The sequence below is a fragment of the Pelophylax lessonae genome, assembly GCF_965119305.1.
Source record: "Pelophylax lessonae genome assembly, chromosome: 12".
Taxonomy (NCBI): Eukaryota; Metazoa; Chordata; class Amphibia; order Anura; family Ranidae; genus Pelophylax; species Pelophylax lessonae.
In genome coordinates, this window is record NC_138779.1 from 10,915,485 (window position 1) to 10,930,638 (window position 15,154).

Below are 15,154 nucleotides of genomic sequence, written 5' to 3' on the forward strand. Positions count from 1 at the left end.
TCTTGGTGGGCGGCGGTTTCCTCTATCTACTATGTGTGATCACAATTGATTGTTCTTATACCTGTCATGGTGATGGGAGAGGGGGCAACCAGGGGCGAAAGTTACCCAATTAGGAAGAGATGTTTACGTTCATGAGATTGTTGGTCTGTTTTACCCTGTTTTCTTGGTTTTCTGATACTTTTAATTACTCTTGGTACAGAATTGCTCATTGGCATCCTGTTTGTATTGTCCTATTTCTATGAAAATGTTTCCTATTTTCTGTACTGTGTTTCGTTTTTTCAATAAACTTTTTTCTGATTTAAAAAAAAAAAAAACCCAGAGAAAACACCGGTGATTATAGTAAAAGTAGAATCCTATTTATTGTTTCCAGTAAAAAATATGCAAAGCATGATTACTCACACGCGCCACACCACTGCAAGCATCACAGCAGCGCAACTGGAATAGGCAACCGCCACCCAACGCGTTTCCAACCAATGAATATTAACCTACTTCCTGTGTTCTGTTTTGCGGGAGGAGGTCCGGCGCGTCATTTCCGGTTTCAGCGCCATTATACCTTAGTCCAGCTCATCATATCCGGTTCAGACGCCATACTAACGTAGCCTCACTACAGCATTGCTCGAGAACCACAGTGCAGGGCCGAACCATCCTCCTGCAGTGATGTCACAACAATAAATAAACCCTCATACTCGGAAGGCATTAATACATATAACAACCAAATGCAGTCTATAGCTACACTGCAAAAAATATACATAAAATATGTTAAAGAAAAGTGAATTATATTAAAATGGTGAAAACCTCACTCCTAGAACTTCACCAACATGTCACCTCATACCCAGAATAACACTTGCTGATTATCAATCCAAGCAACAGTAATTATCTCCAGGATTATGTAGCACTGCTTAACCGGGGTAAAGTTCTAGTACTGTATATATAAAGTGTAATTAATAAAACAACAAAAAAAATCGCCATCTAGTGGATGAGAAATAAATTAACTTCAATACTTTAGAGTCCTACAATCTCTGAGGCAGATAATAGGACAAGGAGGAATAGAAACCAGACAAAGGTAATAAAAGATAATAAAAATGTAATAAAGAAGGAAAACGATCTATACATAGGAAGAAAAGGGACACCTTGAGAAGATGGAAGGTGTTTTACAAAGAAAGAGGTAGATAATCACTACCCTCAGCTCAGTGGTGTATTTAGGTTTTGTGCTGCCCTAGACCTGACTAAACTTGGGCACCCCCTAATTTAAATATGATCCACCCCTTCCTGTAAATGCCACACCCCTTTCAGTTTATGACCCGCCCTGTCATCTGCAAACCATAGACCATAACATGAAATATCGGTGTGGGGGAGAGTTCCCATGAGGCTGACTCGCCCTGAGCTCGTACAGCGTGTGCCAACTGTAGATACAGCAGTAATAGGCCATGTGCGAGGGCAACTGAAACTGGCTCTGGAGATCCGGGAAGGACAGAAGAGTCCCGGACCGAAATATCTGATGCCCAATCCGCACCACCTGGCCCCCTGAGGAATCTTAGCTAGTTTAAGGTAAGTCTTGTTATCCCAGATAGGGCCAGTGGTGTATTTAGGTTTTGTGCTGCCCTAGACCTGACTAAACCTGGGCATCCCCTAATTTAAATATGATCCACCCCTTCCTGTAAATGCCACACCCCTTCCAGTTTATGACCCGCCCTGTCATCTGCAAACCATAGACCACAACCAGAGTCCATCAGTGCAGCCTCATCAGTTTCCATAAGTTCAGCCTCATCAGTGCCCATCGGTGCAGCCTTATTACTGCCCATCAGTGCAGCCTCATCAGACTAACTGATGAGGCTGCACTGATGGGCACTGATATGCTACACTGATGGGCACTGATATGCTGCACTGATGGTCACTGATGGGGTGGCAATGGTGGGTACTGATAAACTGCACTGATGGGCACTAATGAGGCTTCACTGATAAGGCAGCACTGATGTGCTGCACTGATTAGGCTGCATTGATGACCACTGATGGGGCTGTACTGATATCAGTGCGGCCTCATCAGTGGCCATCAGTACAGCCCCATCAGTGGCCATCAATGCAGCCTCATTTCTGCCCATCAGTGCAGCCTCATCAGTCTAGCATATCAGTGCAGCCTTATCAGTGGCCATCAGTACAGCCCCATCAGTGTCCACCAGTGCAGCCGATCAGTGCCCATTAGTGCAGCCTATCAGTGCATCATATTAGTGCCCATCAGTGCAGCTTATTAGTGTCACCTCATCAGTTGCCATCAGCGCAGCCTCATCAGTGGCCATCAGTGCCCATCAGGGCAGCATATCAGTGCAGCCCGATCAGTGAAGCTTATCAGTACTGCCTCATGCCTGTCAGTGCAGCCTCATCAGTGCAGAACATCAGTGCAGCCTCATTAGTGCCCATCAGTGCAGTTTATCAGTACCCACCTTTGCCACCTCATCAGTGGCCATCAGTGCAGCATATCAGTGCCCATCAGTGCAGCCTATTAGCGCCCATCAGTGCAGCATATCAGTGCAGCTTATCAGTACCACCTCATTATTGGCCATCAGTGCAGCCTTATCAGTGCCCATTAGTACAGCCTTATGTCACTGGATTAGTAAGATTACTCCTTTCTTATAAGATATTTGGACTTGTGTTTGCTGCCACTGATTGTAATCTTAGGTTTATTTCACTTATTTGTATAATGAATAGGAAGTTCAGAGTTATTATATAAATAGGTGAAATAATCAGTGGCAGCAAACACAAGTCCAAATAGGAGTAATCTTACTAACCCAGTGACATATTGTATATGATGTAATTCAGTACGCTCGCTCAAGGACAAGGATGTTTAAAGAAATGAAATGATATTATTGACATGATGCCTGCCATACCTGGGGGTGGAGGAGGGTAGGTGGAGCATTGGGCTGCAGTGCCACACTTATTAGCATTGGCGGCCTTCGGGCCAGTTGTATTATGTGTGGACGGCGGCCTGCAGTCAGTTTGAATGTCCTGACCGGCCGGTATTATCATACCGGCAGGTAGCAGTGTGACCGCTTTATAGGAGCACCAGACTGATTTGCCTCCTGGACCCTGCCCTCTGGCCCAATTCCCCCCATAAGACTGGCACTATACTAAAAGTGTAGCGCAAGCTGGCAGGGACCCTTTTCCTGTGGGAGCCAGGAGGAGGCTGTTTTTGTTTTTTCGTGTGGGGTGCAGATTTTTTGCTGCCCCCCTGCAAAGTTCTGCCCTAGGCCTGGGCCTTGTCAGCCTAGGCCAAGATACAGCACCTTAAACACTGATATTTGAGCTCTAGGGGGGTCCACCACATTATTTACTAGTTTTTCTCTTAAATTGGGGACCTTTCTGAAAACTATCTCAGGTCCCATAGGTAGGAATTCACTCAAGGTATTAATCCGATCTCAAATGTCCCTCCTTCTGTTTATTATACGCTTGAGCTCGTAAGATTGGGTAGAAAATGTTGTAATGAAGGGACATACCAACCTCTTATGATCACACTCAGAATTATTCAGCAAGGAACTCCTGTCCATATTACCCACTTCTTCTATCACCCTATCCAAGGTATTCCCATCATACCCCTTTTCCAGAAATCTATTTCTAAGGATATTGCTCTGTATCTGATAGTCCTCTAATTTGGTACAGTTTCGATTGATTCTCATCAACTGGCCTTTAGGGATGTTATGAAGCCAGGATGGGTAATGGCAGCTATTGCGGACTAAGTATATGTATAATGGCGCTGAAACCGGAAATGACATGCCGGACTAAGGGAAAATGGCGCCGGACCAGGAAGTGACGCGCCAGACCTCCTCCCGGAAAACAGAACACAGGAAGTAGGTTAATTTTCTCACGATTGTCTGATATTAAATGGGCTTAGTAACTGTATGATATGCCCCTTGATGATCAACATTGGTTGGAAACGCGTTGGGCATGGTTGCCAATTCCAGTTGCTCCGCTGTGATGCTTGCAGTGGCGTGACGCGTGTGAGTAACCATGCTTTGTATATTTTTTACTGGAAAAAATAAATAGGATTCTACTTTTAATATAATTACCGGTGTTTTCTCTCATTTAATGTGTATGAGAGTTTACCTCTGGAGGCTCTGATTGTGGGAGATGAAGCTGTGATGGCGGGAGTTGCTAACCACCTGATATGCCTTTTTTGGATTATTGATCTGGTGAGTTTGCACTGCATGTGGAGAAGGACAAAGGAAAGCACGTGGTTAAAACTCCCATCACTGGTGTGACCCGTCCTCTCTTCCATAACCTGCTCATCACAGTATTACACTATATTGGACTTTCTTTTATTTACATGTTACACCGGAATGATCTATTTGAGAATCCTCTACTGGACAGTCGTGAGAGATTTGAACTGTATTTGGACTTTTCTTGGAGTAGGGCGTGAGTACTGCCCAGCTGAGACTTTCTACTTTCAAAGCGCTGCAATTTTTTATATACATGTTATCCTAAAGATAAACTCTGTTATCCTAACAGTACCATTCTTGCAGCTTTCCTACTACCCCTAACCCTCCTGGTACACCTAACACTAATCCTAACATGAACTTTCCCTGTAACTGTCATTCTAACACTAACCTTTCCATTAACATCAACACTAATCCTCCCTGCTACTCCATCACTAAAGGCAAAAAGAACAAAAAAGGGCGCACCGACCTAGCGCATTATCCTCAATATAAGGCTTTATTTAAATGACATAAAAAATGGCTACTCACAGACGTAGATAAAAGTAAAGCGTATCAAGCTGGATTGCTCAAAAGTCCGTGTTTAGTCCATATGATCGTCCATGATGAGATGACTGACACGTTTCGAGGCCTAGCCTCTTCCTCAGAGCCACCTCGGTGGCTCTGAGGAAGAGGCTAGGCCTCGAAACGCGTCAGTCATCTCATCATGGACCCTCCCTGTAATCTCAACACTAACCCTCCCTGTATCCTCAACACTAACCCTCCATGTAACCTCAACACTAACCCTCCCTGTAATCTCAACACTAACCCTCCCTGTAATCTCAACACTAACCCTCCCTGTAATCTCAACACTAACCCTCCCTGTATCCCCAACACTAACCCTCCCTGTATCCCCAACACTAACCCTCCCTGTATCCCCAACACTAACCCTCCCTGTATCCTCAACACTAACCCTCTCTGTAATCTCAACACTAACCCTCCCTTTTATCTTCAACACTAACCCTCACTGTAATCTTAATACTAACCCTCTCTGTAATCTCAACACTAACCCTCCCTGTATCCCCAACACTAACTCTCTCTGTAACCTCAACACCAACCCTCCCTGTAGCCTCAACACTAACTCTCTGTTACCCCAGCACTAACCCTTCCTATAACCTCAACACTAACCTTCCCTGTAGCCTCAACCAGGGCTTTTATTCTCAGAAAATAGGTGCAGGAACCCAGCCATGGCCCCCCAAACCCCCCCCCCCCCCACACACACACACCCTCCAAACCACATCAAATAGTAAGGGGGTCAAACTTCAGTAACAATGGAAGAGTTTTAAAGTGGTATTAAATTTCAGGGGTGCATTACATACAGAGTTTGGGGGGTGTTACACATAGAGTACAGAGTTCAGGGGTGCGCTAGGTGCAAAGTTCCAGGGGTGCGCTTTTTACATTGCAGAGTTTAGGGGTGTACTGCATACAGAGTTCAGGGGTGCACTACACATGGAGTGCAGAGTTTATCCTTCTTCCACAGCTGCTTACCTCTGCATCTTCTATCCTCATCTGACTTTCATCCCTCTTCAGCTCTGACCTCTGCATGCCACCCCCCTCTCCATTCCCTTCATCTTCTCCCTCCTGCCTCAAAAGCTCCACCATCTTCCACATGTCTTACTCGTGTTGCTGAAGCACCCAGCTGTCTCTACTACCTCCCTGCACACTGTAGGTGGCTCTGCCTGTCTCATTGCAGGAAGATCATCCAGTGGGGGTGTCGGGATCTGCACTGCGCCGCAGGCATCTCCCTTGTCCCCATACTGCACTCAGAGGGGGGGCGCTCAGGAGATCAGATCTGTGGGAGCCATTTGGAGGCAAGCTGTCACATGTAAACATAGAAGCCAGATTTCTGTGTTTACAAGTGGTAGTGGTGAGCAGGGAGCAGAGGGCCTGAGCCAGAGGTGGTGGAACTGAGTTGCACCAAAAAGGCATGGAGTCTTTGCCCCCCCCCCCCTGTCCCCCCCAAATCCCTACCGGAACCTTTGATCTGGCATAGATTTTGAGGGGAACATAATGCCAAAATGTAACAAAAAAATGTGTGGGCCCATATCTCCCCAAAAGCCGTACCAGACCCTTAACATGCAGCCTTGCAGGCTAGGAAAGGGAACACCCCCTCCTGAGCCATACCAGGCCACATGCCCTCATGGGGGGGTGCTGTGGGTTAGATGGGGCTCAACACCACTTACTCCCCTGCACCTTGTCACCATGTTGATGGGTTCAACCCCCTACCTCCCATCCCAGCCCCCCCCCCCCCGTACGTGAATAAGTATGGGGCGTCTGAAACTGCATTTTTTTTTTTTTTGACAAGTCCTTTATTAAAAACAAAATCAATGTCCCCCCCGAAGTAAATTCAGCATCAATCAGGATGGACGTTACAGGTCTGAACCTTATGCTGGCTCCCGCCGTCTGACAGCTCTGCTGCCTCCCTAACCAAGAGGTGGGGGCAACCGATGTTGTTGGGATCGGGTTCACACATGTGCAGTGCAAATTTCAGGTCCGTTTTCACTGCGAATTTCCAAAGTTGCTGTTCAGCTGCGATTTTGATACCGTTCTGATGCAAATTTTAGGAGTGGATGGATGTCGGCATCCTTAACAATAGCTGGGGTTTAAGAAATGGGCCAGCAAGCTGGCCGCTGCATCCTTAACAACCGATGACTCATTAGCTGTCGGCTGAATGTAATCCAAAGATTTGCTGGCAATAAAATTTGAGAAAAACCCCTTCAGGTCTGGTGTGGATTTTGAGGGGAGCCCTATGGCTACATTAATAAAAAAAATGGTGTGTGGGTCCCCCCAAAATCCACACCAGACCTTTTATCTGAGCATGCAATCTGGCAGGCTAAGAAAGGGGGGGCGAGTGAGTTCCCAGCCCCTGCGTCCCTAACTATACCTGGCCACATGTCCTTAACATGGGGGGGGTGCTTTGGGGTAGAAGGGGCTCCCTTCCCCCTCCCCCAAAGCACCTTGTCCTCATGCTGATGGGGACAAGGTACTTTGGGGGAGGGGAGCCCCCTTACCCCAAAGCATCCTCCCATGTTGAGGGCACGAGGCCTGGTATGGTTCAGGAGGGGCGCTCACTCGTCCCCCTTCCCCCCCCCCTTTCCTGGCCTGCCAGGCTGCATGCATTGATAAACGTCTGACGTGGATTTTGGGGGGGAACCCCACACCATTTCTTTTTTTTTTTTTTGGCATGAGGTTCCCCTTATAATCCATTCCAGACCCGAAGGGCCTAGTATTGATTTGGGGGACCCCTATGCTGATTTATTTTCACATTTTATTGCTGGCAACTCTTTGGTTTACATTCAGCTGTCAGCGGGTTGTTAAGGACACGCCAAACAGGTTTCTGGCCTGCTACTTGACAACCTGCTATTGTTAGAACAATCCTATACCCGCAGTTGATCCAGAGGAAGGCGAAAAACCCCAGCAAAGCATGATCCAATTTGCTACAGCAGGTGAAAAAATTCCTTCCTGATCCCCCGAGAGGCAATCGGATATTCCCTGGATCAACTTTACCTTTACTCCTTGTGCAAGCATTAGGCCCTGTTCACTCCTGAGCGTTTTGTTGCCTGAAGCTCAAAAAAGTACATGAGCTTCTTTTTTGGCAGATTACACGTGTGTGTGGCTAGGTGTCAATGCCTGCCTCCAAACACCTGCAAGCAATGGCTTAAAAAACGCCTGCAAAAAGCCCAAAAAACCCCCCCAAAAAACCATGAAAAACACCTGAAAACCATCTTTTTAGGCGTGATTTGCGTGATTTACGTGATTTAGGTCTAGGGGGTGTTTCTTGGAACATTTCTTCGTTCTCTGAAAGTTCATCATTAGTTGCTGGGAGTTCTTCTTTAGTTGCTGCCATTTCTTTTCTAACCACTGACACTTTTTTTTCCATCATTTGTTCAATCCATGTCAGTGTTTCTTCATACCGTTTTTCTGTCTTTTCGAGTCTTTCTTGCATCTCTGCAAGTGTGACATTAATCGCTGCAACTCCTTCTTCAGTCGCTGTGTGTCTTGTTTTACTTCTTTTCCATACTTCAGCCAGCAATGTGCGCATTTCTTCCCTCGCATCGATTCTTCCTTCCATATCTCCTCTTCTTTCATCTATCATGATGCGCACTTCATCCTTTGCTGTGCATCTTTCTTCCATCACCGCTGGGACATCATTTCCCTCTGCGTCTCCTTCTACTCTCATTACGTGTGCTTCCTCCATCGCTGGGGATGTGATTTCCACCTCTACGCTTGCTTTATCCATTATTATCCGTGCTTCCTCCATCGCTGGGGGTCGGATTTCCACCTCTACGCTTGCTTTATCCATTATTATCCGTGCTTCCTCCATCGCTGGGGGTCTGATTTCCACCTCTACGCTTGCTTTATCCATTATTATCCGTGCTTCCTCCATCGCTGGGGGTCTGATTTTCACCTCTGCGCTTGCTTTATCCATTATTATCCGTGCTTCCTCCATCGCTGGGGGTCTGATTTCCACCTCTGCGCTTGCTTTATCCATTATTATCCGTGCTTCCTCCATCGCTGGTGGTCTGATTTCCACCTCTACGCTTGCTTTATCCATTATTATCCGTGCTTCCTCCATCGCTTCTTCCATCCTCCTTAGCCTCTCCATTGCCTTTGGTCTTTCCTTGCAGTATTTAATTCTGTAGTGATAAAGAAAGATATGTTAAGAAAATGTGTCCATAAACCAGCAGAAATTATTACAATTATTTGCGGACTGCATCTAAATCTGTGTTTGATAGAAACCAAGCCATCACCCCATTTGTTACTGTTACCAGCAGCCTCAGTTCATTCACCCCTCCCCCATAGAACATATGTTAGAGGTGTGTTTAATCTCATTATGACCAGTGAGGGTAAACCCCAGGCAATGAGCACAGAAAACTCACCGCCTCGGTCTGATCAACTGCCTGCCTACAGGAAAAAGGTAAATATTGGGAGGGCTCAGATACAGTGGGTGATAGCATGAAGATGTGTAATGGAGAAAACCTATAAAGAATGTGCAATAACTTACCCAATGTAGCATGCTGCTGCAGCAGCAATGATCAGGAATAGAAGACTGACTCCAGCTATAATGCCCACTGTTAGAATGAGGCCTTTTTTCTTCATTTTATAAAAGGTCTCGGCAATAAATCTCACAACGGGATTGATGACTGAGATTCCCGAATTATAAGTACTGGTCTCCGTCGTCGTCGTCGTTGTTGTCGTTGTCCATGTTGGAGACATTGTGGGGACCTCCTCAGTGACAGTGACTGGAGGGGTCTCACTGTTTATCTCCAGGTTTCTTTGGTGCTTTTTGAGTGTCTCGGCATCAGCGGCGGTCTCAGTGGAAGTGGGATCTGATGAAATAAAAACAAAGGAAATCAGCTTAACCGTCCAAATAATGAGCTATAAAGTTAAACAAACAAGTTTGCATTCATATCTATAAATCTACTTCAAATGACCCGGGTCCAATTAGTCCTGAATCAAGGACAAATCAGGTCTTTTACATTTTTGGATAGAGCGGGGGAAGGTTAGAGCCGTACTTTTCCTCTTACTTCCTGTACTAGGGACCAGGATCACAGGAAGTGGTGACAGTCCTCCCCAATGGGAGCACAGCAATACAAACCTAAAAAAGGATCAAACTCTTCCCCACCCTATTAAAAAACATTGCTGTCTGTGTCCCCATTGAATAAATTCCCCCTCCCTTCCTCTGCATTGGACATGCCAAGGAACTGTCTGTTGTAGGAGCATAGGGGAGCGCCATCTGCCGGGGGATGGGGTAAGTAAAACTTTTCTTGTCCCCCTAGACACAAGCAAGCAATTTACACTTGCAGTGAGGAAGGTGCAAGGGAGGAATTTTCCTTTTCCCGGAATCAGGTGCTAAGATATATTCTATCTGGTTACCTCCTGGTTACCTAATTAATAGGATGTAAAGAAACTCACAGAAGATACAGGAGCCATGAGTCTGATTACATTTTCAGGGCAGTCTTCTGGCTGTACAGCTGCCCCACCACTTCTACAGGGCTTTCATCATGAATCCCCTATTGTATTATTATCATAAGTAAAAAAAAAAATACCTTTTGATGTTTAATTCCAGAGCTGCAGCTAGATGCCATAACCCCGGTATTATATTTTCCCACAGACGCCGGGCTTTTTTCATAAAAGTGATCCCAGCGACTGATTAGTACTACTTCAGTAGACACCCCCCCCCCCCCCCACAGCAGGAGAAAACCCCCACAGAATGAACGATAAACCAAAACCTGTAATACTTACCAGTCACGTGAACGATGACCTTCTTGAATAGATGACGCTGGACTTTGTCCGTAGTGAAGCGGACCTCATAGGTTCCGCTGTCTCTTTGCAGGACCGGGCTGAGGAGCAAGTCGCAATCCTCTTTACCTGAGCGGGGCAGATGCAGAGGAGACCTTTTACCTTGGTGCTTCTGCAGGTTGGGAAAATTATGGTGCAGTATGTTAATATCTTCCTGCAGGAGGGTAGTGTAAGGACCGCCTCCTTCCGGAGTCATTCCCCACTCAATCCCAACATTGGTTGCACCAGAGAGAATATTGTTGGTGATCACACATGGGATCACCAGTGTAGAGCCGGCTTTAGCCTCCAGGCGGGTGTACAATGGCCGGGCATTTGCAAATTCCACACCAACAAGGTGCAGAAAGCAGAAAATAGCGAGCACTTTAAAAAGGCTCATTTTCCAAATTTGTCACAAAGAATAGAGAAAAGTGACAAAAAAAATAAATATCAGTTTATTTACTCAGCTACTCAGAAAGATATCTGAATATTCGCTTTGTAAATTGAATGAGAATTCTCACAGCAGATCACACAGGTGTGTTCACTACAAGAGCCAATCTCAACTGACACAGCTCAGCTTTGTTCCCGCTCTTTTTATAGCAAATCTCAGCGGCAGTTGGTTTGCACTCGACCACACTGTTGCGATTTGACTTGTCAGTTAAATTCTTGCACTCTGCTTAACTGCACTGGTGCAAAATGTCTGTTCAGTAAAATTTCTGTCTCCAGCACTGCATTGCAAATGAAATGTAAACAAAGGGTTAAATTCCCCCTGTTTATCCCAATGAATAACTGCCGGGGAATTCCCCATTTCACTACATAGAGGTCTATTGGAGGGGGGGGGGGAGGGTGAAGATGGGGGCTAGGACTGGATTTATTTCTGCTTGTCTTCAATCTCCCTGACCTCATCTAATAATAGATCCAATGATTTCTCAGTTGGCCAAAATTAACGGTCACTTTCTTGGAAATAAATTGGTGTTTTATCTTGCTGTGTTGGGTTTGTGAATTATTGGCTGAGTTCACCTTTTCCAGAAAATTATCAATGTAAACGCCAAAACCGTTGTTGTAAACAGATGTTCTGACTAGAAATAAGTACAACGAATGAGCAGCAGTATCATGATATATGTAAACAGTAGGTTTCTAAATGAAGTGAGGTAGTTCAGGTAGAAATACAGGAATAAGATCTAGACTGAGAGGGGGGAGGGGAGAGTTGAGGGAATGGGGAAGGGTATTAGGAAGGCAGGAGTGAGGAAGGAGCACCAGCAGGTTTGGATTATAGACAGGTGATCAAAAGGTAGTTCACATTGGATCAGTTATATTTGAACAGTACATTTTGGATGGACGTTCATACTTATCTTAAAACTAAACTCTGTTATCCTAACATTACCATTCTTGCAGCTTTCCTACTACCCCTAACCCTCCTGGTACACCTAACACTAATCCTAACATGAACTTTCCCTGTAACTGTCATTCCAACACTAGCCTTTCCATTAACATCAACACTAATCCTCCCTGTAAACCCAACATTGACCCTTCCTGCCACCCTAACACTAACTCTGCCTGTACCTCCAATACTAACCCTCCCTGTATCCTCAACACTAACCCTCCCTGTATCCTCAACACTAACCCTCCCTGTATCCTCAACACTAACCCTCCCTGTATCCTCAACACTAACCCTCCCTGTATCCTCAACACTAACCCTCCCTGTATCCTCAACACTAACCGTCCCTGTATCCTCAACACTAATCCTCCCTGTATCCTCAACACTAACCCTCCCTGTATCCTCAACACTAACCCTCCCTGTATCCTCCACACTAACCTTCCCTGTATCCTCAACACTAACCCTCCCTGTATCCTCAACACTAACCCTCCCTGTATCCTCAACACTAACCCTCCCTGTATCCTCAACACTAACCCTCCCTGTATCCTCCACACTAACCCTTCCTGTATCCTCCACACTAACCCTTCCTGTATCCTCCACACTAACCCTTCCTGTATCCTCAACACTAACCCTCCCTGTATCCTCCACACTAACCCTCCCTGTATCCTCCACACTAACCCTCCCTGTATCCTCAACACTAATCCTCCCTGTATCCTCAACACTAACCCTCCCTGTATCCTCAACACTAACCTTCCCTGTATCCTCAACACTAACCCTCCCTGTATCCTCAACACTAACCCTCACTGTATCCTCCACACTAACCCTCCCTGTATCCTCAACACTAACCCTCCCTGTATCCTCAACACTAACCCTCCCTGTATCCTCCACACTAACCCTCCCTGTATCCTCCACACTAACCCTCCCTGTATCCTCAACACTAACCCTCCCTGTATCCTCAACACTAACCCTCCCTGTATCCTCAACACTAACCTTCCCTGTATCCTCAACACTAACCCTCCCTGTATCCTCAACACTAACCCTCCCTGTATCCTCCACACTAACCCTCCCTGTATCCTCCACACTAACCCTCCCTGTATTCTCAACACTAACCCTCCCTGTAACCTCAACACTAACCCTCCCTGTATCCTCCACACTAACCCTCCCTGTATCCTCCACACTAACCCTCCCTGTATCCTCAACACTAACCCTCCCTGTATCCTCAACACTAACCCTCCCTGTATCCTCCACACTAACCCTCCCTGTATCCTCAACACTAACCCTCCCTGTATCCTCAACACTAACCCTCCCTGTATCCTACACACTAACCCTCCCTGTATCCTACACACTAACCCTCCCTGTATCCTTAAATTATATATAATTTTTTTTTTTTAATTGTCGCTCTTATTTTTGTTTATAGCGCAAAAAAAAAAAAAAAACACAGAAGTGATCAAATACCACCAAAAGAAAGCTCTATTTGTGGGAAAGAAAGGACATCAATTTTATTTGGGTACAGCGTCGCACGACCACGCAATAGTCAGTTAAAATAACACAGTGGCGTATCACAAAAAATGGCTTGGTCATAAAGGGGAGTAACTTTTCCGGAGGTCAAATGGGTAAACTACAGAACACCTACCCCTATGTCATGGAGAAGAGGGGGGATGTAAATACAGTCCAGTGTGTTTGTGGTGTCACTCTAGGACAGAAAGTGCGCTAAAACGAATGTGATTGCAACATATTACATTTGGGTTCTTGGACGGAGAAAACCCTCTAATGGTTTGACATTATCTTGCTGTTGAGTCCACTCATTCCTTTAGCTGATATCGTACAGGACATCTCTCTTCTCCTGCAGACCATCCAGACAGAGATCCAGAATCTGAAGGACCAGGTCCAGGAGCTGCACAGAGACCTGACCAAGCACCATTCCCTCATCAAGACAGACACCATGAGCGAGGTCATTCAGAAGTCCCTGCAGGTGGATGTGCAGATCGCCTCCGAGTATTCCTCGGTGGAAATGATGAGGACGGCATTTGAGGAGGTCAGTACATTTATCAGATCCATTGGCAGAATCTGTGATGGCCGGACTAAGGGAGGAGAGGATAGGAGTGCCAAGAGTCCAAAACCGGGAGGCACAGCTATGAGCCACAGGGCAACCATTGTTGTCAGAGGCCTCTAAAGCCTTCAGAGTGAAGAATGTTCTTAAGAAAAGTTATTCTGTTGAGGTGTTTTCATTATATTCAGAAATATTTATTACAACCTTTTTCTTTTTAATTCTAGATTTGGGAAGAAACCTACCAAAGGGTGGCGAATGAGCAGGAAATTTATGAAGGTTGTATGACGTGTTTCTGCAGTATTCACAGTTGGGCTGTATTAGGGCCGGTTCACATTTCTGCGAGTGCGCCGATCGCATGTAATTCGGAGCGCACTGCTCCTTCATTACATGCGATCGGAGGTGCGGATGCAAATTCAGCCATACACTTTGTATGGCTGAATTCGCACTGTATCCGCACCAAACACGCACATGACCCTTTTTTCCAGCCGCATCAGGATCGGATCGCACAGTGGTTCACACTTGTGCGATCCGATCCTGTGCGAACTGTCAGATCGCACTGCAGTATGCGATCAAACTGGGGGTGTCGTTAACATTTCATTGACACCCCCTGCGTATTGCATATGGCAGTGTGAACTGCCAGATGTGCGTTTGCGATGCGGGAACAGGCTGCGAATTCGCAGCCTTCCCGCTTCGCACAAGTGTGACCCGGGACTAAATGTATATACAGAGGCCCTGCTGATACAGCTTACCCCCTTTGTTAGCTAAAAGATTGTGGTCTGAAACACCATCTGTGGTCATGTGCTTCCATCCCTAAATCTATACATACAAAGTAAAATCTCATTACTCTGGAACTTTAAATGAAGCACATGACAGCAAACCCCTTAGCACCCTGTAGGACTATTTTAGCACTTTATTTTTCCTCTTCCTGAGACCGATAGTGATGAGTTTGGGTTTGGACTAAACCCAAGGACATCCGAACCCGGAAGTTAATTGTCACTGCTGGGCCAAGGGCCTAATAAAACACATGGCCATTATACGTCAATGCCATTGACTTAGTATAGCCATTTTGCCATACATCCATCAGCCAAAACTTTAAAACCACTGACAGGTTAAGTCAAGAACATTGTTTATCTCATTTCAATAGCTTCTGAAAGTCAGTGGGTTATATTAGGCAAGCAAGTGAACATGTTGTCCCTGAAGTTGTAT

General features: G+C 45.8%; 1 protein-coding gene across 2 annotated transcripts in view; it reads left to right on the top strand.

Annotated features, from left to right (window-relative positions):
- Nucleotides 1–15,154, top strand: part of RNF207 (ring finger protein 207) — a gene marked incomplete at its 5' end in the record, with an annotated part of 137,641 nt that overhangs the window by 91,499 nt on the left and 30,988 nt on the right. For both annotated transcript variants that reach the window (XM_082273313.1, XM_082273314.1), the window contains 2 exons: nucleotides 13,748–13,933; nucleotides 14,173–14,224. In XM_082273313.1, coding sequence (XP_082129439.1) covers nucleotides 13,748–13,933; nucleotides 14,173–14,224 — 238 coding nt within the window. The remainder of the gene's footprint in view (nucleotides 1–13,747; nucleotides 13,934–14,172; nucleotides 14,225–15,154) is intronic.